The following is a 25,063-nucleotide window of genomic DNA, read 5'->3' as shown; positions in this document are numbered from 1 at the left end:
GAATCTACAACCGCCAGTAGGTGGCAGCAAGTGACTTAATGAGTGAGTTGAATCAACCGATTCGTTTAAAAAGCTGATTCATTTAACTTTGCAAATGACTGTACTTATAGCCTGATTGAATCATTTGCTGGTCTGTGTAACGCTGAGGAACAAAACACTGTTGTTCAGAGACACAGCGGTTCTGCTGTTTGTTCTATTTTCTTTCTGATGGAGCAAAACGGAATTTTGTCTCTTAAAGTTACTCTGTAAGTTGTTGTTTATTGTACATTTGCGATCGTGCAGATATGAAAAAAATAGGACTCTTGTTTGTGTGATAAAGCTATGCCTATGATATAGGACTGTTATAAAAACAGAAACTCGTTAAATTGCTATTTTTTTTATTTATAAACATTTTGATGACATTTCTTCCCCACTATGTGTAATGGCAGTAAGACGAGAGAGCGCTCAAAACTCATCAGATGATCGCATAATTTAGTGGAACATTAATATAGTAATATAGAATCATCCTCTGTAAAGAAATGAGGTGTGAACATTTGAGAATTTATCATCTTTCTAAATGTGCGCTCTTTGGGGCTAAAGGCTTAATAGAGCTGTTTAAAGTAGCCATGTGATAACAAACCAATGTGCAGACGCGATTGAATACGTCACGTATTATTTTTGTGTCCTTCTTCTATGTGAAATAATCATAAATGCCAGTTTATGTTGTTTGATTGTGGCCTTGAATGTCGTAGTTGTAAGCTGTAGCCCCAGCTGGCACGTTTAGATCTTGCGTGCGCAGTGGAAATGCGGCTAATAATTTCTGAATTCTGACTGGCATATAATGAACAAGTCAAACAAATGTAAACAGGCAAAGACGGGGCCCCCTACAAGGCGGGGCCCATGGGCTGCAGCCCACTCAAGCCCAATGGTAAGTCCAGCCATGGGTACAGCGGTCATGTTGGCCAAGCGATAGCTCTCAGAAGATTCCCAGCTAGCAAATTATACTTAAGAGTTCTAGGAGCACTTTGACGTTGATAGTGTTGCCATAAAAACGCTATACAAATGCATTAACATGACAATACTGTTTTGGGGGCCTGAAAATGCAAACTTTTGAAAAAGTCTTTGAAAATTATATCACTGTCTTTGTGTAAACTATAAAAACATGCATTTGTGAAAACAGTGTTTGCTCTGGCCATCAATCAAGCCCTAGCCTCAAAGCCTGCACTTGTGCCTTCATGGGTTCTTAGCCAGAGGCTTTGTTCGACTACTGCAGCTTCCTCAAAAAAGCGAGGAGAAGAGGGACTCCTTCTTCTTCATTAATTTGCTCTTGGGGTCCCAGTGGTCCCAAATGTCTCAGGTCCATTGGTCCCACAATTCAGTGGTTCTCAGAGGGACTACAGAACTACTGCAATGCCCTACTGGTTGGCTTTCCAGCCAGTGCAACCAAGCCTCTGCAGAAGATCCAGAACAGAAGGCTGAACATTTGGTCTTAAATAAGGCAAAAAAGACCCACATCACACCCCTTGTGATTTCACTCCACTGGCTCCCAATTGTGGTCACAGTCAAATTTAAGGGTTTAACACTGGCTTTCAGGACTGCACTGGAAATGAAAGCTTCCAGCGCAAGTTCAGTTAGGAAGACTCCAAAGCTACGTCATTCATTCATACTAACAGGTCAGGCCAATCACTGCTTGGCACCTGGGGTATAAACTGTAATTACTTTAATGATGTAATTTTCTCAGTTTCATTTTCATCAGTACGCTGATGTTCCCCTCCATCCTCCCCACCACTACCAGGTTGGCCCTGTCCATCCATAGGGGGTATCTGCCCTTGCCTTCATCTTCAGGCAGGATCAGCCAAATCTGCATCCCCAGGATTTGGACAAAGGACGGGGCCTACGCCAAATAACTTTTCTATACAACTATACATGAATTATTGTAACTCACCACCATCTCTTAACACTTTACAGAAGAAATACCATGTAAATATTTACCTTCTCTCTGAGTCTTTCTGATAGAACAGCACCTCCCTACCTCAATTCACCCCTACAAATGTATTTGTATACGCCCTCCTGCCCGTTACAGTCACTGAACAGATGGTGCCTTGTTGTTCCTTCACAACAGGACACAAAAGTCACTGTCCCCTCTCTGCTCTTCTCTGAAGGAATGAGCAGGGCCGGATTTACGCATAGGCATTCTAGGCACGTGCCTATGCTTGCTCGTCCAGGGGGGGCCCAAACACAATGAAGAGATATATAATATTTTTGTTATACTATTGGATATCTACAACAGTAAAAGAACCAAAACCCAGAAAATCGGAACGGAAATCACACTTTCTTTCTCCTGTTCTCTCTCACACATGCACACACATAGACACGCACTCGTGCACACACGCGGAGACGCGAAAAGAAACTTACCATCAGCGCTGCGGCTGCCCGCGAATTTATCAATAAAAGAGTTTCGCAGCTGAAAAGCTCTAGCCTCAAAGCCTGCACTTGTGCCTTCATGGGTTCTTAGCCAGAGGCTTTGTTCGACTACTGCAGCTTCCTCAAAAAAGCGAGGAGAAGAGGGACTCCTTCTTCTTCATTAATTTGCTCTTGGGGTCCCAGTGGTCCCAAATGTCTCAGGTCCATTGGTCCCACAATTCAGTGGTTCTCAGAGGGACTACAGAACTACTGCAATGCCCTACTGGTTGGCTTTCCAGCCAGTGCAACCAAGCCTCTGCAGAAGATCCAGAACAGAAGGCTGAACATTTGGTCTTAAATAAGGCAAAAAAGACCCACATCACACCCCTTGTGATTTCACTCCACTGGCTCCCAATTGTGGTCACAGTCAAATTTAAGGGTTTAACACTGGCTTTCAGGACTGCACTGGAAATGAAAGCTTCCAGCGCAAGTTCAGTTAGGAAGACTCCAAAGCTACGTCATTCATTCATACTAACAGGTCAGGCCAATCACTGCTTGGCACCTGGGGTATAAACTGTAATTACTTTAATGATGTAATTTTCTCAGTTTCATTTTCATCAGTACGCTGATGTTCCCCTCCATCCTCCCCACCACTACCAGGTTGGCCCTGTCCATCCATAGGGGGTATCTGCCCTTGCCTTCATCTTCAGGCAGGATCAGCCAAATCTGCATCCCCAGGATTTGGACAAAGGACGGGGCCTACGCCAAATAACTTTTCTATACAACTATACATGAATTATTGTAACTCACCACCATCTCTTAACACTTTACAGAAGAAATACCATGTAAATATTTACCTTCTCTCTGAGTCTTTCTGATAGAACAGCACCTCCCTACCTCAATTCACCCCTACAAATGTATTTGTATACGCCCTCCTGCCCGTTACAGTCACTGAACAGATGGTGCCTTGTTGTTCCTTCACAACAGGACACAAAAGTCACTGTCCCCTCTCTGCTCTTCTCTGAAGGAATGAGCAGGGCCGGATTTACGCATAGGCATTCTAGGCACGTGCCTATGCTTGCTCGTCCAGGGGGGGCCCAAACACAATGAAGAGATATATAATATTTTTGTTATACTATTGGATATCTACAACAGTAAAAGAACCAAAACCCAGAAAATCGGAACGGAAATCACACTTTCTTTCTCCTGTTCTCTCTCACACATGCACACACATAGACACGCACTCGTGCACACACGCGGAGACGCGAAAAGAAACTTACCATCAGCGCTGCGGCTGCCCGCGAATTTATCAATAAAAGAGTTTCGCAGCTGAAAAGCTACATGACATTTCTCAGTAGCGAGGTTCTTGAAGCAGTTCAACTTATAGATAAGCTATTAGTAGACACTGCTGCTGAATACTCCTGAGAGACGCACAGACGCAAGTATTCACACGCGCTTAATCTCTCCGTCTCTCTTTCACTCTCTCTCTCTCTAATAACTGCGTTAGACTGCATTAATAACTGCTGTTAACCTGCATATCAATGGCTCAAGCCTCTTTTATTAGCTGTAAAATGACGTTTTGGAATTTGCAAGGAAGGTTTGGGATGAGGTGCGTAAAAAAATTAGCTAGTTCAACACACATGAGATTTCAGGACGGAAACATGTCAAATGTCTTGAAACAAATCATCTGAACAACTGATGTGTGATTGTAACTCCAGGCTGTTAAAATTATTAGAGAAATAATGCACTCTCGAAGTGGTTATGTGGCCATGTCGCCACGCCTGTTAATGGAATTAAATGCAATTTGTTTGAATTCTCAAAACCTACATTAGATTTTTATTGACTGAACGCAAGCGCTTATTGCGATAGAAAACACAGTGTAACGGTTTCCACTGATTAAGAAATATTTTTGTTTGCTTGGGTGGTAATATTAGGCCTATTATATTAATAGGGAAGGGGGGCCCATAAATGTGTTTTGCCTATGTCACGAAAAGAGGTAAATCCGGCCCTGGGAATGAACCAAGCAGCTGAAGACTCACCTCTTCTATATGTTTTTAACGATTCCAAAACATTCCACAACCACAATGATTTCACCAATGCACTTAAATACACAAACACACCCACCCTCATACTGGTTTTTATACTGTACAAACCGTATTTCCTATCCCCTTACCCTAAACCCTAAACCTACCCCTTACAAAAAACCTTCTGCATTTTTAGATTTTCAAATAACTTTCTGTATGATTTATAAGCTTGTTTCCTCATGGTGACCAAAAAATGTCCCCACAACATAAAAAATGACTGGTATTATTATCCTTGTGGGGACATTTGGTCCCCATAACGTAGGGAATACCAGGTACACACACATAAACACACAACTTCTCTTCTCTTTTCTTCTCTGCATTTCTCCTCTGCTCTAGCTTAGTCAGCCCGTGGTTCCAGGTCTGGTGGTCTCAGAGCTCCAAAGTCCAGTGCACTCCCTCTCACGCTCATATATATACAAGTGCTGTCAAACGTTGGGTCTCATTCGTTAAAAACACACACACACACACTTATCTGAACAACATCAGCCTACATAATTTCAGTTTATGTGTGAAATATAGTATTCTTTTTTTATGATCTGCCCAGATCTGATCTGTAATGACAGTGAAAGTGTTTTCTACAGATTGTCATTTATATTCAAAATGGCTTTGCTTGTGTTTATGACTCTTCATAAGAGAAGTAACATGGTTCATTAGTAGATATTAGTTTATATCCGTTGACCTCAGTTTGTAACAGGGTGGGCTGCATGACATATTCCTGCAAAGTCTTATCTGCATTCTTTTCATTCTAGCTCGCCTTAATTCAATGTAAGCATAACATCAACTTGTTCACAGTCATGTGGCTTCATCTGACTGCAAGACAAAGGTCTCTTTCAGGGCAACATAACAAATCAGGGCATTGCTTGTCTCAGCCATTTCCCTATTCTCTAGCAAAAGCAGAGATCCTGAAGTTGCTGTCTAATGATAGGCTATTATGTGGTCACTTAATATCTTATGCACTGTAAATATAAGGGAGCTTACTGTAATTAGCTTCAGAAAAGCTAATTTAGGCTGTATGATATAGCTTTTATATTTCGGATTCACAACTAGCATGTTAAACATGTTGACACTGTTACACCCCGTCTAGGGAAGAAGCGCAACATGAGAGGACTTTCATGCATGAAATTTGCAACAACACATTTATTGGGAGTATTTATTGGGAATGATTAATGTATTTAATTTGGGAGCTGACAAGGCCAAAATAACAAACAAAATGTTCTTAGTTTCTAAACCTCTACCATACTAAAATAAAATAAAATAAGATACACCACTTTCAATACACCTCTTTTCAACAAAACAAAACAAACAGTACTCACAGTCTCAGATCTCTCGTAATACAAACTCTTACACAAAAACTCAGCACTATACAAAATTGGTGACGTTTCCTAGACAGACTACAGACACAGACAGCCCCAATAGAAGAATAAAGAAAAAAACAGAACAACCACAGAGTTGTAACAACACTTATAGGTTAATAAAGATTATGCATGTACATGTAAGGGCCGTGCACTTGGCCCAAGGAAGGTATCCAGTGATGGCTGAAGGTTTCCCGTGTGTTCGGTCATTTCGGCGGGCAAAGTTATTTAATTTAAGTTAAATTGTAATTTGACATTTTATTATCTAATCTGACTCCATTTTGACCTTGAATTTAGGTTGAAAGACAAATTGGTTTTCTGTATCTAATTATTACTATTATTCTTCTGACATTTGATTATTCTAGATAACTCTTTACTTTATATTTACTCATTCATTAGGAATCTATGTCGCTCAGGGTGTATCAGATTCACAGTGATGTTCCTCTGGTGTGTTCTGGTTCTTGTGAACCTGGTATCTGTAGCTACAGGTACCAATGCAGGAGTTAAAGTCAGACTAACTCAGAAGGAGCTTGGATATGGTAAGTAAACAAAATAATACTTCTTGTAACTCAAAATGGAACAAAAACTTAAACATAAACATACTTTGTGTCTTTTACTTAAACATGCTTTGCGAGACAGATCTCAGGGCACTCATTCTGAGGTACTGTTTCTAAATGTTGCTTTGATTGCAGGTCGACAGATTGGAATTGCCTCAATCCAGCAGAAACTCAGAACTATTAAAGTGCCGGATATAAGTGGCACAGAAAAGGTGGATTGTTATGCCCCCGTCTTTTCCTTCTTTACCTGATGGTGGCAGGATAACATCAGAATGTGACGTCACTGTTAATTGGATAACTCATGGGTGGAGAGTATAAATGTTTGGCTGAACTGTCCAACAGTACTTCCTCTGGGAGAACCCAGTTTTTCCAAGGAGTCATTTGCTCCAACTTGTTTTCTTCTGGTTGGTTATTTTTTGTTGTTTATTTAAATCCCTACACATTGTGTTATATTCTGTAACAGATCATTTTCTTTTGAATAAATAATCTTGCAAGTCAAACAACTCGTTTATATGTGTGGCCCTCTTTATGTGACGGTCGGGAACGAGCTGGCCGTGACATAAATTGGGGGCTCGTCCGGGATCCTTTGTAGTAGTTTGTCTTTTTTTGTTTTTGAGGGTTATTCTGGGTGGAGATTTAAATCTCTCTCGGGGGTACGCTTTCGGACTTTCAGTTTGACTGATCGTCACTGAGTTTAGCGTTTCATGTTGCCCCGAGCCCGGTACATCCTCGAAGACTAGATAGGAATTAGTGTTTTCTTTCAGATAGGAGCTGGAGTGTCTTAGTTCACGGAGGTGAGCCTATTCAGTAAAATTTGTGAATAGATACGTTTGTGTTTTTTTTAGTGCATTCTTTTCTTTCCCGCGAACCTACAATGTGTTTTGACATGTGGTAAGTCTTTGAAGTTTTTGTGAATGATTAGGCTTATGGGAAATGTAGTTCTAGAAATTAGAAAACACTACCATCTCGCTTGCGTGAGTTGTTTGTTTGTGTTGTCGCATAGGTGTGTGTTAGAACGAAGATGTCTTCGGTGCTCGAAGATTGTCCTCTTTACTTGAGAGGTGTACAAAGGAGCAATTATTACAAATTGCCGAACACTTTAGTATCGATCTTACTACTCAAATTGTTGAGATTTTAGGATTGTCCCCACAACAGTCAGCAGTCAGATTGAGAAAATGTATCCTGGTCTGATGATGAAGCTTTTGGTTGAGACAGTGAAGGAGACCCTCATTACATTTGAACCGAACATCATGACTGTTCAGGCCAGCAGTAGTGACAGCTTAAACAATTCAGCCCAACAGCACACTATCTCCACTATTTGTCCTCAATCTGGTGAGTCACAACAGGAGGAATAACCAAAAATGAATTTAAATGAGGTAAGAAAAGTTTAATAATGATTTTCCCTTCAACCAACAGGAGGGCAGTGTCAGTACTCACATATATGTGACTGAGCTCAAAATGGCAGGAAACGTGACCCTCAACAAGTGAGTTTTGGACCCATAAATGCAGTCTATTCATACTGTACACAGCTGGATGTGTGTTTATGTTCTAAAATTATTAAAGGATTGGTACAAACTTTAATTCTCTTGAACAGAATTGATATGAGCTTAGCAAAAAGCTATGTGGGACCATTCCAGGTAAAAAGAAATTAGGAAAAGTGTTTAAAACTGATCTGAAAGCAAATAATTCAGAACCTCAACATAAAATTTAAATTGACAGGTGACATCCCCAAGGTTAATGGTAAGAGTTTATTATTATTGTTGTTTTCTTTTTATTGGCATTTTAAGTGAAAAAATTCATTTTTATTGTAATGTACACATGGGCTTTTTCTTTTCAGCTTGTTTACAGGAAGGTTATCCACTTCCTGCCATTGGAAAGATGCAGCTTGTAAACAGTCAGCTCCAGGTTCTGAAGGTAAGCTTGTATATATGAATGTAATATTATTTTTTAATATAGAGACTGTTGATTTAATAATAATAAAAATAATACTTATTACATTTAGTCATTTAGCAGACGCTTTTATCCAAAGCGACTTACAAATGAGGACAACGGAAGCAATCAAAATCAACAAAAGAGCAATGATATGCAAGTGCTATAACAAGTCTGTTAGCTTAATGCAGTACACATAGCAACATGTAGTTTTTTTAAATTATATAATAAATAAAAAGAAAACAGATAGAATAGAAAAAGAATAGAGCAAGCTAGTGTTAGAGGCTTTTTATTATTATTATTTTATATAATATAGTAATATTTTTCTTTTTTTTGTATCACACAGGACTACTTGCTGATTGGAACGGATGTTCAATTTACAGGATAAATCTCACTTGAATTGGCGAAAAATAAATACATACAGTAAACGCTGATTTACTACTGGAGAAAATGTTTTTAAACATTTACATCCTTAACATTTCTATTTGAAATTTAACTTCGCATTACATATGTTTTGAATAAATAAACAAAGATTTGACTTCTGGTTCTTATATTTTATCTGTTTTTAACAGTAGTCAATGTGCTGAAATGGCAGGCAATGGTAGCATGGTGCTGCGGTATAGAGTAGCGTATAGAGTAGCGTAAAGTGAATCTATGAAAGGGAACTTCTCATTATGTATGTAACCCTGGTTCCCTTAGCAGGGAACCCCAATGCCTTTGGTTTGATTTCCATACTAAGCTGGCAAAATGTATACCTTGCATGCACTAAATTGCTTTGGATAAAATAATCTGAAAAAGGCAAAAATTAACATATGGATATGTTATTTACGCATTAACTTTTCCACTCTTAGCTTTAGAGGTTTGCAGCTTGTAAATACCCAACAACAGGTTTTGAAAGTACTGTAAACTCACATGTATAACAATATGATAAATACTGCACTTTGGTTTGTTGTCAGTATGAGTGCCCTATACACCAAGGTAATTTAAAGAAACTTTATTTTTCTGCACAAGACATGACATTTTCTATATTTCTTTCCATTTACTTATTAAAACACAATAACTGTGTTCATTTCTTTACTATCAACTTTTAAAACATACAGTTGAAGCAGTATGAGGTTCTCTTAGGGTCAGCATTATATTGTCTGTTTGCTCAGAAGATGCTCAGATGTCTTTCTGTCATTCAAGGAGGAGTGGATCAAAGCATGTCCTCTCAGACACTGGGAGTTAGCTGATGTGATCTGTTGGAACATTTAACAGTTAGAGACCTTGCCGTTATCACAACACAGCATGAACTAAGAGAACCTGTTAATTAGGGACCAATCTCAAATCTGCCATCTAACCTGATGGCATTTCTCATCTGACATGGCTACATCTGGTCTTCTAGTGCTATCAGATTTTACTACTATGTCATATCTATCAAATGGCTACCACTGTCAGTGGTGGACAATTTAAGAATTTTTTATTTTATTACTGTACTTAAGTAAATTTTTCAAGTATCTGTACTTTACCGGAGTATTTTAATTTTGGGAAACTTTTACTACACTACATTCCAAATCATAATATTGTACTTTTTACTCCACTACATTTCAGAAAAACATGTTCTTACTTGTTATTTTGAACTGGAGAAATAATCACGCACTACCGAGAGACGTGATAGAGCTGTCCAATTCCTGAACGAGCAGATTCTTTTCAATAAGCCTGTTAAATCGTTCGCGAATCACATTGAATGATTTATTTTTGGAACATTTAACAGTTAGAGACCTTGCCGTTATCACAACACAGCATGAACTAAGAGAACCTGTTAATTAGGGACCAATCTCAAATCTGCCATCTAACCTGATGGCATTTCTCATCTGACATGGCTACATCTGGTCTTCTAGTGCTATCAGATTTTACTACTATGTCATATCTATCAAATGGCTACCACTGTCAGTGGTGGACAATTTAAGAATTTTTTATTTTATTACTGTACTTAAGTAAATTTTTCAAGTATCTGTACTTTACCGGAGTATTTTAATTTTGGGAAACTTTTACTACACTACATTCCAAATCATAATGTTGTACTTTTTACTCCACTACATTTCAGAAAAACATGTTCTTACTTGTTATTTTGAACTGGAGAAATAATCACGCACTACCGAGAGACGTGATAGAGCTGTCCAATTCCTGAACGAGCAGATTCTTTTCAATAAGCCTGTTAAATCGTTCGCGAATCACATTGAATGATTTATTCGTGAATTGGATTGAGCGGATTGCAGCTGTGCTCGAGTCAACAACTCACTGATTCAAATAATCCGGTTTCAGCGAGTCTTCAGTTAACAATTCACTGAAACTCAAACTAAGCCAAGAACGGGAGATCCTCGGAGCTTGAGAAAAGTTACGAATGCCGAATTTTAGCATTTATTATTGTAAATGAAAATCATATTTAGGTCATGAAGTGTCCATTGTTTGCAAACTAAAGCTGCTGTTTAAGCCCACTGTATGAAATGCTTGAACGTAGACATGTCCATATGTGTATTACCATCTGAACAGGGTAGGTTTTATTTAAAAACTAAACAAAACATTAAAATAACACAGAATAATGCTCATGCATCTACCCCGCTGCCAAACATTCATCAATCAGTACTTTTAATACTTAAATACGTACAAAATCAAGTAATTTTGTATTTTTACCCAAGTAAAATTGAAAAAGAGTACTTAATACTTTTACTATTAAGAGTAATATTTTATTAGGGTATCTGTATTTTACTCAAGTACTTGATTTGTGTATTTCGTGTATTTACACTTTATATAAATGAAGAGATATCTTATCAAACATGTATGGAGTGCCACAGGGCTCAGTATTAGGTCCTCTGCTTTTCTGGGGACATAATCAGGAACCAATGAGTTTACATGGAGGGTCATTAAATTAGCTACAGTTAGTTCAAAATTCAGCAGCTGGACTGACTATTAAGCCCAACAAATACAAGCATATTGGCTCAATTTTATTGTCACTACTGTCACAAATTAAATCCACTGAAAAGATGGCCTACCGCTGTCTACACCGGTCTTATGATGAAAAAGTGAAAAACAAGAACCAGCTATACTGCAAGGCACACACTGACCACTGCTTGCACCATCTTGATCTTAGGATGGAATTCAAAGAACATAAACGGTTATGTATGGACCCCATAGACCAGGGGTGTCCAAATCCTGGTCCTGGAGGGCCAACATCCTGCAAAGTTAGCTCCAACTTGTGAATTATTAATTCTAGTGTGTATTCACAAACCCTTTCATATTTGGTTATAGTTTCTACCATCACAAGCCCTCCTGGATTGCATTGCATGAAATACAGACTGAAGAGCAGATCCAAACATCCAACTGCTGCTAGGGCATGATAGTAAACTACGACTCTAAAGTATCTGCGAGGATTTCCAGACAGGATTTAGACTATATCAAAGAGACTGCTCTCATCAGAGTTACAAATGACCTGCTCTCTATTAGTGCTCCTGGATCTTAGCACTGCATTTGACACTATTGACCACAACATTCTTTTGAACTGTGAAAAATGCCATACAAATAAAACTGACTTGACATTGACAATGAAATGATTATTTCAATATTAGATAAACTGTTGCCCATAGTTTACCTTGACTAACACATAATCTCCAAGTGTAACGGGGACCATCTGAGGTTTCTCTGGCTGAACAGGCAAATCTGTTTTAGGAAAAACCACTTTCACATTTCCATCATTTCGACCACAAAGTTCCTCAGAAGATCTTTTACTTTCCTGTAAAATATCAAGAAAGAATTCTGTAATATCTGTTCAGCATTTTTTTCTATGCCCAAGTAACCCTATAAGCGGTGGAGAAAATGAGGCAAAACATCCTAAAGTTTTCTGTTATACTCACTCCTTCTACCAACACCAGCTGTGTGCTGCCAATAAGAGCCATGTTGACTTTAGCTGCCTCTTCTCTAAAAACAGAGATGAGTTCCTCCAGACGGCACTGTTTCACTGGTGCAGGAACGTCATCTTGCAGCCGATGATATGCATGAGTTTTCTAGAGAGAGATAAGAACGGAAAAAAGCCATACTAATTTTAATAAATGCCCCCGTATGTCAGAATACCGCTTCCTATCCCAGTTTTTAATTATTCTATACAGTTTGCTTTGGCTAATGGGCTAGGTATCATTCTTTTGTACCAGCAGATATAATTAAGTTATGTTTAAAGTTAAGTTATTGAAAATTCATCTCTAATAAAACCATAAGTGACTGACATTATCATTCTGGTTTTACTCTACATATTCACTCACAGAAAAAAACAATATCTTGCTGATGAAATGATTTAGAGCAGAGTAAAACTTCAACTATATTCACTTTAGACATTTCCACCACTTGTACTAATTTCCATTAATTAGAATGATGTACCATAGGAACTCTGCTTAAAACATTGATGATGAATCTGGCAGGAAGAGCAACAATTAGATCAGACCTTCCTCATGCTGTAGGCGAAGAGAAAGCCCACATTATAGCCCACCTCCCTGACAAGGGAAAGGGTCTGCTGATGGTCTTCTTCAGTCTCTCCACAGAATCCTGTGATGAAATCACTGCTCAGACTGACTCCTGAAACAGGATTTACCAGGGACAGAGAGGAACATCATAAACCACTGCACTTTATTTAATTCACATCATATCATATGAAAACATGTCTCACAACTTTGCTAGCCATTAGTTTTGAAACTGTTCTTTGGAACATGTTCTTGTGTCTTATTAACTCTTTATTTTGTCAAAATTATCACATTATTTCTCACTAACGCTAAAACTACCTGACCTCAAACCCCAACTAAATAAAAACAGTATATACATTTATCTTGAATGTATTCCTGTGAATAGCATTTACTATCATATCTTGACAGATAGTTCACTTTAAAAATATACCTCTCTGGTCTCACTTTATATTAAGTGTGTTTAACTACTATGCTTTTACATTATACAATTTGATAATGTAGTTTATTGTGTACATACACAATATTCTGCAAAAATATTGCCAAGACTTAGATACAAGTATAGTTGGGGTATATTTGTCCCCATTCCACTGCCTGAGTCTTGTGTTTTTCAATGTAAAAATGCATTCTGTGTGTATAGCTGCTAAGCACTAGAGACATGTTCTACATGATGTTACTTCATAAAATGCCCAGCATGCTCACCTGTGAGCAGTTAATTACATTTACATTTAGCAGACGCTTTTATCCAAAGCGACTTGCAAATGAGGACAATGGAAGCAATCAAAATCAACAAAAGAGCAATGATATACAAGTGCTATAACAAGTCTCAGTTAGCTTAACGCAGTACACGTAGCAAGGGTTTTTTAAATAATATAATAAATAAAAATAAAACAGATAGAATACAAAAAGATTAGAAAGCAATTGAAGATGGCTAAAGACTCAGCTGCTCGGATTAAGTTGGGCAGGTCATTCCACCAGGAGGGAACATTTAATTTAAAAGTCCGTAAAAGTGATTTTGTCATCAGGATGGAATGAGAGGTAGAGTTGAGTGTCATCAGCATAGCAGTGGTATGAAAAGCCATGCTTCTGAATGACAGAACCTAATGATGCCATGTGACAGAGAAGAGAAGTGTTCCAAGAACTGAGCCCTGAGGCACCCCAGTAGTTAGATGTTGCGACTTGGACACCTCACCTCTCCAAGATACTTTGAAGGACCTATCTGATAGGTAAGACTCAAACCACTGGAGTGCGGTTCCTGAGATGCCCTTTGCCAATAGGGTTGACAGGAGGATCTGGTGGTTAACCGTGTCAAAAGCAGCGGACAGATCCAGCAAGATAAGTATTGAAGATCTGGAATCCGCTTTTGCCAGTAGGGCTTCAACAACTGAGAGCAAGGCAGTCTCGGTTGAATGTCCACTTCTGAAACCACTGGTTGCTGTCAAGGAGGTTGTTCTGTGTGAGAAAGGCAGAGACTTGGTTGAACACAGCTCATTTAAGTGTTTTTGCAATGAAAGAAAAAAGGGAAAACGGTCTGTAGTTCTCTAAAAGAGATGGGTTAAGGGTGGGTTTCTTAAGTAGCGGGGTTATGCAGTAGTAGTTAATTGTGCACTGTCATGCCATCAGATAACTTTTTCTCTTAACTTCTATCATTGACGTATTGCCAACATGTCTAATTGTAACGATTGCTACTATTTTATTCAAAATTCCTCAATTAAAAAAAAATCAGAACAAAACATTACATTTAAATTGTTTACATGTTTATACAAATATTTCAACATTAAAACATTTTCTTGAAAAAAGCACCAAAAAAAAACTTCTGTACTATAATGACCCCCCCCCATACGTATCTGTGTACAGTGGTGGGCAAAATTATTAGAACACTAGTATTTTCACCAGCTAAAAAATTGTTTTAAGTTCAGATGTTCTAGTGTAAAAGTCCAGATGTTCTAAACCATTTTCTTTGTTGTCTTAATGCTTTGGCAATACAAGATATTTGAATTGAATTGAAATTGAGAGAGAGAGACAGAGGGAGTGAGAGAGAGACAGAGAGAAATTAACCAAACAAGGTATCATTCTACATACCTGCACACATGCAGGGAACAATTAATGTGTGTTTTATCATATGCTTGGAAAACTTGAAAAATCGGCAGTGTATCAAATACTTATTTGCCCCACTGTATTTTGTAACCAATTCAAGTGCAACCATAACCAAATACAGGCGCATCTCAATAAATTAGAATGTCGTGGAAAAGTTTATTTCAGTAATTCAACTCAAATTGTGAAACTCGTGTATTAAATAAATTCAATGCACACAGACTGAAGTAGTTTAAGTCTTTGGTTCTTTTAATTGTGATGATTTTTGCTCACAATGAGAAACAAGAGACCAACAAATGCAGATGAGCTGAAGGCCACTGTCAAAGAAACCTGGGCTTCCATACCACCTCAGCAGTGCCACAAACTGATCACCTCCATGCCACGCCGAATTGAGGCAGTAATTAAAGCAAAAGGAGCCCCTACCAAGTATTGAGTACATGTACAGTAAATGAACATACTTTCCAGAAGGCCAACAATTCACTAAAAATGTTTTTTTTTATTGGTGTTATGAAGTATTCTAATTTGTTGAGATAGTGAATTGGTGGGTTTTTGTTAAATGTGAGCCAAAATCATCACAATTAAAAGAACCAAAGACTTAAACTACTTCAGTCTGTGTGCATTTAATTTATTTAATACACGAGTTTCACAATTTGAGTTGAATTACTGAAATAAATGAACTTTTCCACGACATTCTAATTTATTGAGATGCACCTGTACTGTTATTAGACCTTTTCAATTATAAACTAGTTTTGATTCAGTTTTAACATTGAAGTGAAAAAAGGCCTCTAACACTAGCTTGCTCTATTATTTTTTTATTCTGTTTTCTTTTAATTAATTATATAATTTAAAAAAAAACTTGCTACGCTAACTGTTAGGTTAACTGTTAAGTTAAGACTTCTTATAGGACTTGCATATCATTGCTCTTTTGTTGATTTTGATTGTTTCCATTGTCCTCATTTGTAAGTCGCTTTGGATAAAAGCGTCTGCTAAATGACTAAATGTAAATGTAAGTGCTATCTATTGCAATACAATCTAGTCACACCACAGAAATGCTATGCCACATATTTTGCTATTATAACTGTGCTGTGTATAAGGTATATGAAGCAGTGGGTGCATATAGACAAGAATATATAGATAAATATGATACAAATATGATATATAGATAAATATGATTTTAAAAAATTGTGTTAACTAGGCTGCTGGATACAACATTACAATTAAGAGTAATTCCAGTGAACATCTTAAATCCCAAAAAAATTGTAGACTGCTACATCTGGTTAAAAAAAAAAAAATTACTGTCAATTTACTCAAACATTGCAAAATAGATTTGTCATTATTTATAGTTAGACAAATTATTTGAAATCAAACACAGATAGCAAGTACCTCTGAACATGTTCGAAAAGATAATACAAAATAATTCCTTGGTACATGAACGTTTTTGTCAGTTTTGTAAGTAGATTTGTCCCAGTAATAATAATCAGTGATTATCAATTAGCATTTTTTTATAATGACAGCATACTTGGAATTATTTCACGAATGTTTTCCACAAGATCAAGATAAGCCTCTCGGGTGTAACTGAAAAAGATAAAAATGACAAGATTGAAGTTTAAATTACACAGTACATCCACAAAGTCTTGGATTTCAATAAAAATAAATAACGCTATAAAAAGATCAAGTTAATTGCAGCAAATAAGGCATGTCATAACCAGATAGGTCTGGTTTTTCAAAACTGACATTAAATTCTTGTATTAATATTTATTTATTATTGCATTCACATCATGCCCCATGAGTTCAGTTGTTAAAAAAAACAGGTTGTATAAATAATCAGCATTTCTGACACTGGTATTTCTCAGCAGGGTGCTTCTATGAGGCACAAGAAAGAGTGTTTTGGTTACATATGTAACCTTGGTTCCCTGAGTAGCCTCTTAAAGAAGAAGTTACAGGTCTGTGAGAGCCAGAAATCTTGCTTGTTTGTAGGTGACCAAATACTTATTTTACCGAGGAATTTACCAATTAATTCTTTAAAAATCCTACAATGTGATTTTCTGGATTATTTTTTCTCATTTTGTCTCTCATAGTTGAGGTATACCTATGATGAAAATTACAGGCCTCTCTCATCTTTTTAAGTGGGAGAACTTGCACAATTGGTGGCTGACTAAATACTTTTTTGCCCCACTGTATGTATATATATATATATATATATAGATGCTTCATTAGACTGTTTCTATGCCGTCTACCATATTGTAACGCTCAACTTGACGTCATTCATCTGCAGAGTTAGTGCATCAGACGAGACGATGAAGAAGAAGTGCTGCTGCAGAGTTAGTGCATCAGAGAAAACGAAGAAGAGCTGCTGTGCTGTATCATCAAATTTTCAACATGTCTTGAACAATTCTTACAAGTATAACACGACGTAGCTGGTCGCCGCGGACAGACGCCATCATTCATCATAGTAATCACTGAATATTCGAAAGATGCCACAATCCTGCACAGAACGGCTCAACGGCTCTGTGAGAACCTACAGTATGGTGAATGACGTTAAGTTAACCGTTCCAAGATGGCGGCCGCATCTACGTGCCTGGAGCGGTCGAATGGGGAATCTATACATATCTATGGCATCAGTAGCTGACGCTATGAAACATCCACCTGACTGGTTTGATCTCATAGAAAGACAACAGTAAATCAAATAACCATTTGTTACAACTGAGGTACGCAGAAGAGCATCTCTGAAAGGACAACACGTTGAACCTTGAAGCAGATGGGCTTCAGCAGCAGAAGACCACACCGGGTGTCACTTCTGACAAACTGAGTCTACAATTTGAATCTATAATGAAAGCCTGGATCCATCCTTACTTGTAGTAAGGTTTCAAGCTGGCGGTGATGGTGCGAATCCTCTAGAATTCCAAATAAATTCATACAAATATGTCTGCCATGTCAAGCGCAAAATGGGTTAAGACATGCTTTTTTGAGTGGCAAATAATGGCGCAAATACCAGTAAACTGACTACTGCAAAACTGTTGCATGATTCATTTAAAGGAGTCCTATTATGCTTTTTCACTTTTTTAATTTTAGTCAGTGTGTAGTGTGTATGTTTGGGCATAAAAAAGATCTAGAAAGTTACAAATCTCAAAGTCCACTCCAAAGGGAGATATTTCGTTTTTTTTAAAAATCCCTTTTCAAGAACTACAGCGAACAGCTCGTTTGGACTACAGTGTTTGTTTTCCGGGCTTTGTGATATCACAAAGCGACTCATTGGAATATCATTACAAATAATTCCCGCCTACAGAAATTCGAATGGTTGGGGGGTGGGGAGGGGCGAGGTTGTGGTTAGAAGAACGCTTGTGTTGAGTGAGTGCATCAGATGAGACGATGAAGAAGAAGTCCTGCTGCAGAGTTAGTGCATCAGAGAAAACGAAGAAGAGCTGCTGTGCTGTATCATCAAATTTTCAACATGTCTTGAACAATTCTTACAAGTATAACACGACGTAGCTGGTCGCCGCGGACAGACGCCAAACGGCGCCGCCGCTGTGCCTACACTCATAGAAAATAATGTATTTGAATTTTAAAGATGTGGCGTGACGCGACGCTTCTCGTCCGGTGCGCAACCGCCTGAAACGCTGTTTTTTTCACATCCGTGCCCAAACGTCTTTGTTTGGGCTTCCGAAAGCGGATGATGTCAGGAAAGAGTGGTTGCAATTTATTTTTTAACTTTGTTCCTGAGCATTATAACCCCAATTTGCTATTGTGTGCTGCGCATTTTACTGAGGACAGTTTCCACAACACAACAGTACAGTGCCGGATTCTCCCCAAAGCTTTTGTTGAAAGACGGAGCAAGGGGCGTGGCAGTATTGAAACACCGTCTAAGCTGTTCGCCAATCACAACGCACTGGGACAGCTAACCAATCACAACACATTTTGTTTTTCGGAAGGCGGACCTTCATCAAAGCCGAAACTAATCGAGCCGTTTGTGCCAGCCTGGGGAGAAAGGTATTTTAATCATGTAAATTATGTGAAAAATAATGCGTTTTTCGAACCACCAAGCATGAGAGCATGTTTTAGTACACCCCCAAAACAAAATCAAGACTTTGTAAAAGAGCATAATAGGACCCCTTTAAATACTCTCCTCCCGTAAATTTTCCCAAAAGAACCCAACACTTTTGTCTGCATTGTGATGTGCATCTTGAGTTTAGCTGACAATACACAGCCCTATAAACAGTTCTTACCCACGTCTCATAGCATGAAGAACCCGACTGCTGCCGCTCTGTGCTGGCAGATGGATCTGCTTGCAGATGTTCCTTCTCTCCTGAATTAACTGTAACACCTGATTTAACACAAAAAAAAGTATAGTTAGATTAAATACAATAATTACAGGCAAAATGTCAAATCAACAAACTCAACACCTGTTTAGAAACAAATATCACCATTACAGAGGGGGGGGGGAAATCAATGCAGTAAATGTATCCAAGAACCCAAATCTTAAAGGAATCTACTTAGAAGCCCGACAGAGGGCAAACAGGATAAGTGCAAAAATTACTTGTCATGGCCTAGCAATACAACGTTATTGCTGACTAAAAAAAAATGGACTGATTATGCTCAGAACACTAGATTCTGGTTATAGAATGTTCTGATATTTCTCAAAAACAACCACTTCTTCACATATTAGGCTCTATTTTACAGGTATTGTTTAAACATTTTAACATATTAAGTGAACAAAACGTATTAGGGTGTACTTTAAATTTGTTTGCCTTGGTTAAAACAGCTTGCTAGGAACGGTTACTCTTCACTGACGCTTTACGTTTATTAAGCAGGATAATGTAGAGTCTACATTTTGGGTGGTACCTTGAGGTCTGACTGGTCTAAACTATAGCTTTGAAAGTGCACAGTGATGACTTTGATAAGAAAAATACAGTCAAGTGCAAGATGTGGAAGATGTGCGCTGCGAGTTCTTTGTGCTTCAGTTGCCTGAATTTTAGTACACTGTCACAGGAAGAGTGCAACATGCATTTGCATGTTACTGTACATATTTAAGTTGAAATATGTTTAAACAACATATATATCTGATTAATCTCAAATAGGGTGTGTTTGGCAGCAAGAAAAGTGTGTTAGTTTACTGGCTTTCATTCACTCGTCAGTTCATGCAGCTCAAACAATAATGACCAACATTATGGACGATCAATGGTTTATTTCAAAAAAATCTTTTTCCTTAATTTTTTTTCAAAAGAATGATGATGCACAATTAATAATCTAGCAGTGTTATTTTTCACCATATTTTCCTCATAATTCAAACCATTTAATTATGGTCATGACGTGCATACTACAGTCATGTCAATGTATATAGTCAATGTAAATAGTGTTGTATCTCAGTAAATTATTGTTTTTAGTCCAACATCTTTTCAAGGACCTGACTGTGTAATCAGAAGTTAAGAATCACACCTACGTTGGTAGAATTGTTAAAAAATGCTTCCAGAAAAGCAGAATGCATTTCTGACTAAAATACCCCATTATGTTGGGACTCCATAGTACTTACCTCATCAGGGAAGTCTTTAGGATGTGGTGAGGTAAAGCGTATCCTCATGTCTGGATCAATTTGGGACACTTTGTCCAAAAGGTCTGAGAAGAGGAGGCCTCCCTGTTTTGTGCGGTACACGGTCTTAAAGCCTCGGCTGAGCTGAGTACTGCCCTCAGAACAGATAAAGTGCTGTTCAGAAAAGTCTCTATAGCTGTTCACATTCTGCCCTAGTAGGGTGACCTCCTTCACCCCCTACATATAAACAAACATACACACTTTACCTCACCATCATAGATCATGGGCTATTATTTTAGGTTTATTACATCCATATTGCACAGTATTGTAAACTCAACCCTTTTACCTGATCTGAGAGCATGCGGACCTCCTCCAAGATGGAAGACAGGGGTCTGCTCCTTTCTCTGCCACGAGTGAAAGGCACTATACAGTAACTACACATGTTATCACAGCCACGCATGATAGACCTGGAATACCAACCCAATATGTCACATTTTCATTGCTGTATGAGTTTTATTTAATTTATTCAAATGTCTGAGTTGGGGATGCAAACTAAACATATACAAGGAACTTTTTTTTTTAAAGAACTTTTTTTCTGACTGACACAATTATTGAATAAAAATGACTACAATTCACTAGATATGATTCTTTGATCTATTACTTTTTTTCATTAACAGGGCTCCAGACTGCAACTAAAAACACTACTCATTTGAAATGTGCAGAGCAGACCATTTATCAGCTCAGTCCAATAGACAGCACAGAGTGAGCTCAGAGCTGGTGCGCTTACACACAGATCTGTCTTGACACCATTATTAAATGGTGCTCCAAGAACCAGTGAGAAATGACTGAATTTGGTCCAGAATCAATAATTAGCACTGCGAGATAAAGTGAGAAGAATTCATAAACATCACTGCGAGATCCAGTGAAAATGTTATTATATATTATAAATATATTCATGTACATTGCAATAAATATACATATTATAGGAATATGAAAATGTAATTACATTTTTGTTGTAAAGCTTCGGCAGTTTTTTGCATTTGCTTTTATAATAAATGATGTTTTTCATAACAAATACAATAGTGTTATAGAAGTCAGTTACTTTTTACCATGCACATGGTTACCATGACCTATATATGTATGATTCTATGGAATAATAATGGTATTTTATTGAGATGTAGGGTCAGATGGACAGAGTCCAGTTCATTTTTGTATTTTCTGTATAAAAAAAAATGTACACTTTTTACATTTTCACATTTTATACTTACTATTTTTCATGGTTACTGTAGTTAATTTACATCAGCACCCCAACTTAAACTTTACATTTCAATGAGACAAAAAGGCAGTATTATTTAGCAACTTCACTTTTTGTGAAATACAATAGCAATATTGTGAGGTTCTACACAAGGTGGCATAAAACGGTGCATTACTCACACAAAAGCACTGTGTCCCTCTGGAGTCTGATGGACAGGCATGACATCAGCGTAAGTCTCCTCTAATGATAACAACACATTACTGGCCCTCTGACCTCCGTAAGCAAGAGATAGTAACCGGGGCAGATGTCTGTATGCGTCTGGCCCAGCCAGAACATCCACCAACTTCTCCTGCTCAAGTAATTTAGTCTTTAGTCTTTCTGCCATGCAACCTACAGAAGGACATAAGATATGTGCATCAGGGCTTGACAAGAAGGATTACCAGTTGATGGAACTGTATTTCTGCCAACAGCTCCAATACATCTAATACAAAATATGTTGCTAAAAAGTCATTTACATTTTTTTTTCTGTTTAGCCGTGTGCGTGCACATTTACACTTTTGAAAATAAAGAGGAACCGTCAAAATAGTTACCTAGGACACCTATTTTTAATAAAGGCTTGTGTTTTTGACACCTCTTCTTTAAGGCAGTGAGATGTTTGAGTCGGTTCCAGATTGTTTGCTCTGCCTTTTCTCTGTCAAAGGAGAAAAACAATTAAACCCTAAATCTGAAAGCAAATTGCATTAAGTACACTTATTATTTAATGGCTAAAAAAAAGAAGTCTTTCCTACCTTACAGAGCAAGTGACAAGCAGTACTACATCTGCCTATAAAAGAATATCAGACGAACAATATTAAAGCATTCATGTAATGACAGAACATTAACCATATTCTGCTATTCTGAATGTATCTCAGCCCGTACAAAAATTCACCACGGAAATCATAATTTCTACAGATGTTTCAATGATGACTTTTTAATGGGTAAAATTTGCAGTACCTCTGGCAGCTCATGTGTCCGTGAATATCCTGCTTTCTGAAGAATGGACCAAGCAATTTCAGTGTCACTGACATTCATCTGACAGCCGTATGTCTCAAAATAAACTGAAAGATATTTCACTTGTCAACATCATGTGACATAAATACTTCATTCCAAGAAAGAATTTAGACTTCAAAATCAGTGTAATGTGGCAAAATTAAAAGAAAGCGACCCAAAAAATGTGTTCACAGGTAAAGTACTTAATGTATTGTATGTACTGTACATAAATTATTCTTATATACAATAACTTTTAAGAAGCGGTGTTGGGAAGTAACTAGTTACATGTAACGGAATTACGTAATTTAATTACAAAATAAATGTAATTGTAATCAGCTACAGTTACTGAGAAAAAAATGTGTAATTAAATTAGTTACATGAAATTTTTTTTAACGATTACAAATTTTTTCACGCACACACCCACGTACAGATTTAATTGATATCTTTCATAAATTGCCTTGACTGCTCTAAAATACGACACACCAATGTTTCAGGAGTTTAGGACCCAGAACAGAACACATGCTTATTCGATTACCGTTTTATTTACTATTTGGGTTAATGTTAGGGATGCACCGATATGAAAATTTTGGCCGATACCGATAACCAATTATAGTTATTAATGTTGTGCACTGCTGTTTGGGCTGCGTGTGCTGAGCTAAAGATGATCACCGGTAAACTGAAGCGCTCTTTTAACTTAACCAAACGCATTCTATATGAGATAAATCAGATATACATCAAATAAACACAATATTACAACGTAAAAACTGCACAAAAGGCTGCAAACGAACAGCGCGCATCTGAAGTGTCTCTGAAGGAAATAATGCATTATTTATCGGCTTTAAGATATCGGCCAAATTTTCTTATCAGGCCGATACCGATAACAGAAAAAATGAGCATTTATCGGCCGATACCGATATGGTGGCCGATATATCGTGCATCCCTAGTTAATGTATATGCTTTATTTTTTAAGATGAACTGTTTTTCCAAGGAGTTGTTAGATGCCACTCTTACCTGCTATAGCTATTCAAAGATTTGATTTCAAAAACAGTATCATAACTATTAAACTATATCTTATGATTTTAAATCTTTACTTAACCTCAGAACAATCTCAAATTAAAAAGGTTTTAAAGTCTGATTTCTTGGTGGCTGTGCTTTAAAATTTAATTATTATAATCTTAATTCAAGTGATGAAGGATTTTGAGTGTTGTTGAGTTCTACTGTAATGTTACCCTGTCTGGTTTAAATGTTTGAAAATGATTAACCGTTGAAAACATTTTAATTTTAGAAAAGTAATCAAAACGTAATCAAATAAAGTATTGAAATAGTTACACTACTTACTGCATTTTAAATAGGGTAACTAATCTTTAAACTATCACCTATTTCCAAAGTAACCTTCCCAACACTGTTAAGAAGCTACACTTGAATAATAATAATAATAATAATTTAAGTAACAAATAGTTAATTAAGTTGTTAGATATAGCCCAAAACGAAAAAATAATCTTTTTTTTTTTATTTTGCCATTGCTGTTGTAACAAAGCAAAAATAAGAACGTTACTAAAAAAAAAGAGTTTTGCATATCGTTTATCAGACACTTATCTGTCAATCTCTAGAAAAAGGTCCTGACCTCTCTGTGATCGTGCTGTTGTTGTGCATTCAGGAATATGGTACTCCTCATATTCATCACTGCAAACATCAACGCTTTTGTCAGAAGTTGAACTCTTGATGAAGTCCTGAAAACTGGGACCACATGCCAGTTTATTCTTTAACTGCACCACTCTTGTCTGATCGGTAGAGGATGATTTAGAGCAATAATATCGGTCACATGTGTCCCCTTGAAGGCGTCGTGACAAACATTTCCTAAAAGTAAATCTCCAGAGTCTGAAACTGCTGCTTATGTTCATGTCTTACTCACTTAACTGAACACACTTAACAGCTAAAAACAAACAAACGCATCACTGAACCATGACACTAATCAAAAAACGATTTACCCAAATGAACTACTCCAACAAATCTAGTGAAATGAAGAAAAGACTTATAAATGTCACGCAGCTGAGTACATGTGTAAGCGATGTAAATATGGCGACGCCGCTGTGATATATTTCAAAATAAAAGCCAGGCTTCTTCTTCTTCTTCATTGGAGTTTTACGGCAGTTGGCATCCATAGTGTTGCATTACTGCCATCTGCTGTCTCACTTTAACTTACTCTATCTGAATTAAATTCGTCCTTCCAGTCCAGTCCTCCTTAGAAAATTAAAGGGGTCATATGACATTGCTAAAAAGAACATTATTTTGTGTATTTGGTGTAATGAAATGTGTTAATGCGGTTTAAAGTAAAAAAAACACATTATTTTCCACATACTGTACATTATTGTT

At 37.4% G+C, this 25,063-nt stretch overlaps 1 protein-coding gene and 1 long non-coding RNA gene across 4 annotated transcripts; one reads left to right on the top strand and one right to left on the bottom strand.

Moving 5' to 3' along the window:
- Positions 1-7,791: 7,791 nt before the first annotated feature.
- On the top strand, positions 7,792-8,755 carry LOC107560422 (uncharacterized). The gene is made up of 5 exons (XR_001605727.1): positions 7,792-7,859; positions 7,970-8,012; positions 8,095-8,115; positions 8,213-8,289; positions 8,651-8,755. It is a non-coding gene; the product is annotated as an uncharacterized lncRNA (long non-coding RNA).
- A 78-nt stretch (positions 8,756-8,833) lies between these two features.
- Positions 8,834-24,765, bottom strand: LOC107560429 (CDK5 regulatory subunit-associated protein 1). 3 transcript variants are annotated; one of them, XM_016244612.1, is made up of 13 exons: positions 24,694-24,714; positions 22,655-22,756; positions 22,450-22,484; positions 22,252-22,352; positions 21,841-22,051; positions 20,753-20,873; positions 20,410-20,643; positions 19,106-19,203; positions 16,402-16,457; positions 12,776-12,906; positions 12,195-12,344; positions 11,933-12,073; positions 8,835-9,542 (listed from the first exon to the last, which is right to left on the bottom strand). In XM_016244612.1, the coding sequence occupies exons 2-13, from the start codon at positions 22,730-22,732 to the stop codon at positions 9,438-9,440; spliced, it is 1,461 nt and encodes a 486-aa protein (XP_016100098.1). In that variant the 5' UTR covers positions 22,733-22,756; positions 24,694-24,714; the 3' UTR covers positions 8,835-9,437. The 3 variants fall into 3 exon arrangements, with proteins under 3 accessions (XP_016100097.1, XP_016100098.1, XP_016100096.1); XM_016244610.1 differs by having other exon boundaries at positions 8,836-9,542; positions 22,655-22,758; positions 24,315-24,765; XM_016244611.1 differs by lacking the exon at positions 20,410-20,643 and having other exon boundaries at positions 8,834-9,542; positions 22,655-22,758; positions 24,315-24,765.
- Between the last annotated feature and the right edge of the window lie 298 nt (positions 24,766-25,063).

This window comes from Sinocyclocheilus grahami, unplaced genomic scaffold (assembly GCF_001515645.1).
Source record: "Sinocyclocheilus grahami isolate Dianchi unplaced genomic scaffold, SAMN03320097.WGS_v1.1 scaffold726.1, whole genome shotgun sequence".
NCBI lineage: Eukaryota > Metazoa > Chordata > Actinopteri > Cypriniformes > Cyprinidae > Sinocyclocheilus > Sinocyclocheilus grahami.
This window is presented reverse-complemented; position numbering and strand designations above follow the sequence as displayed.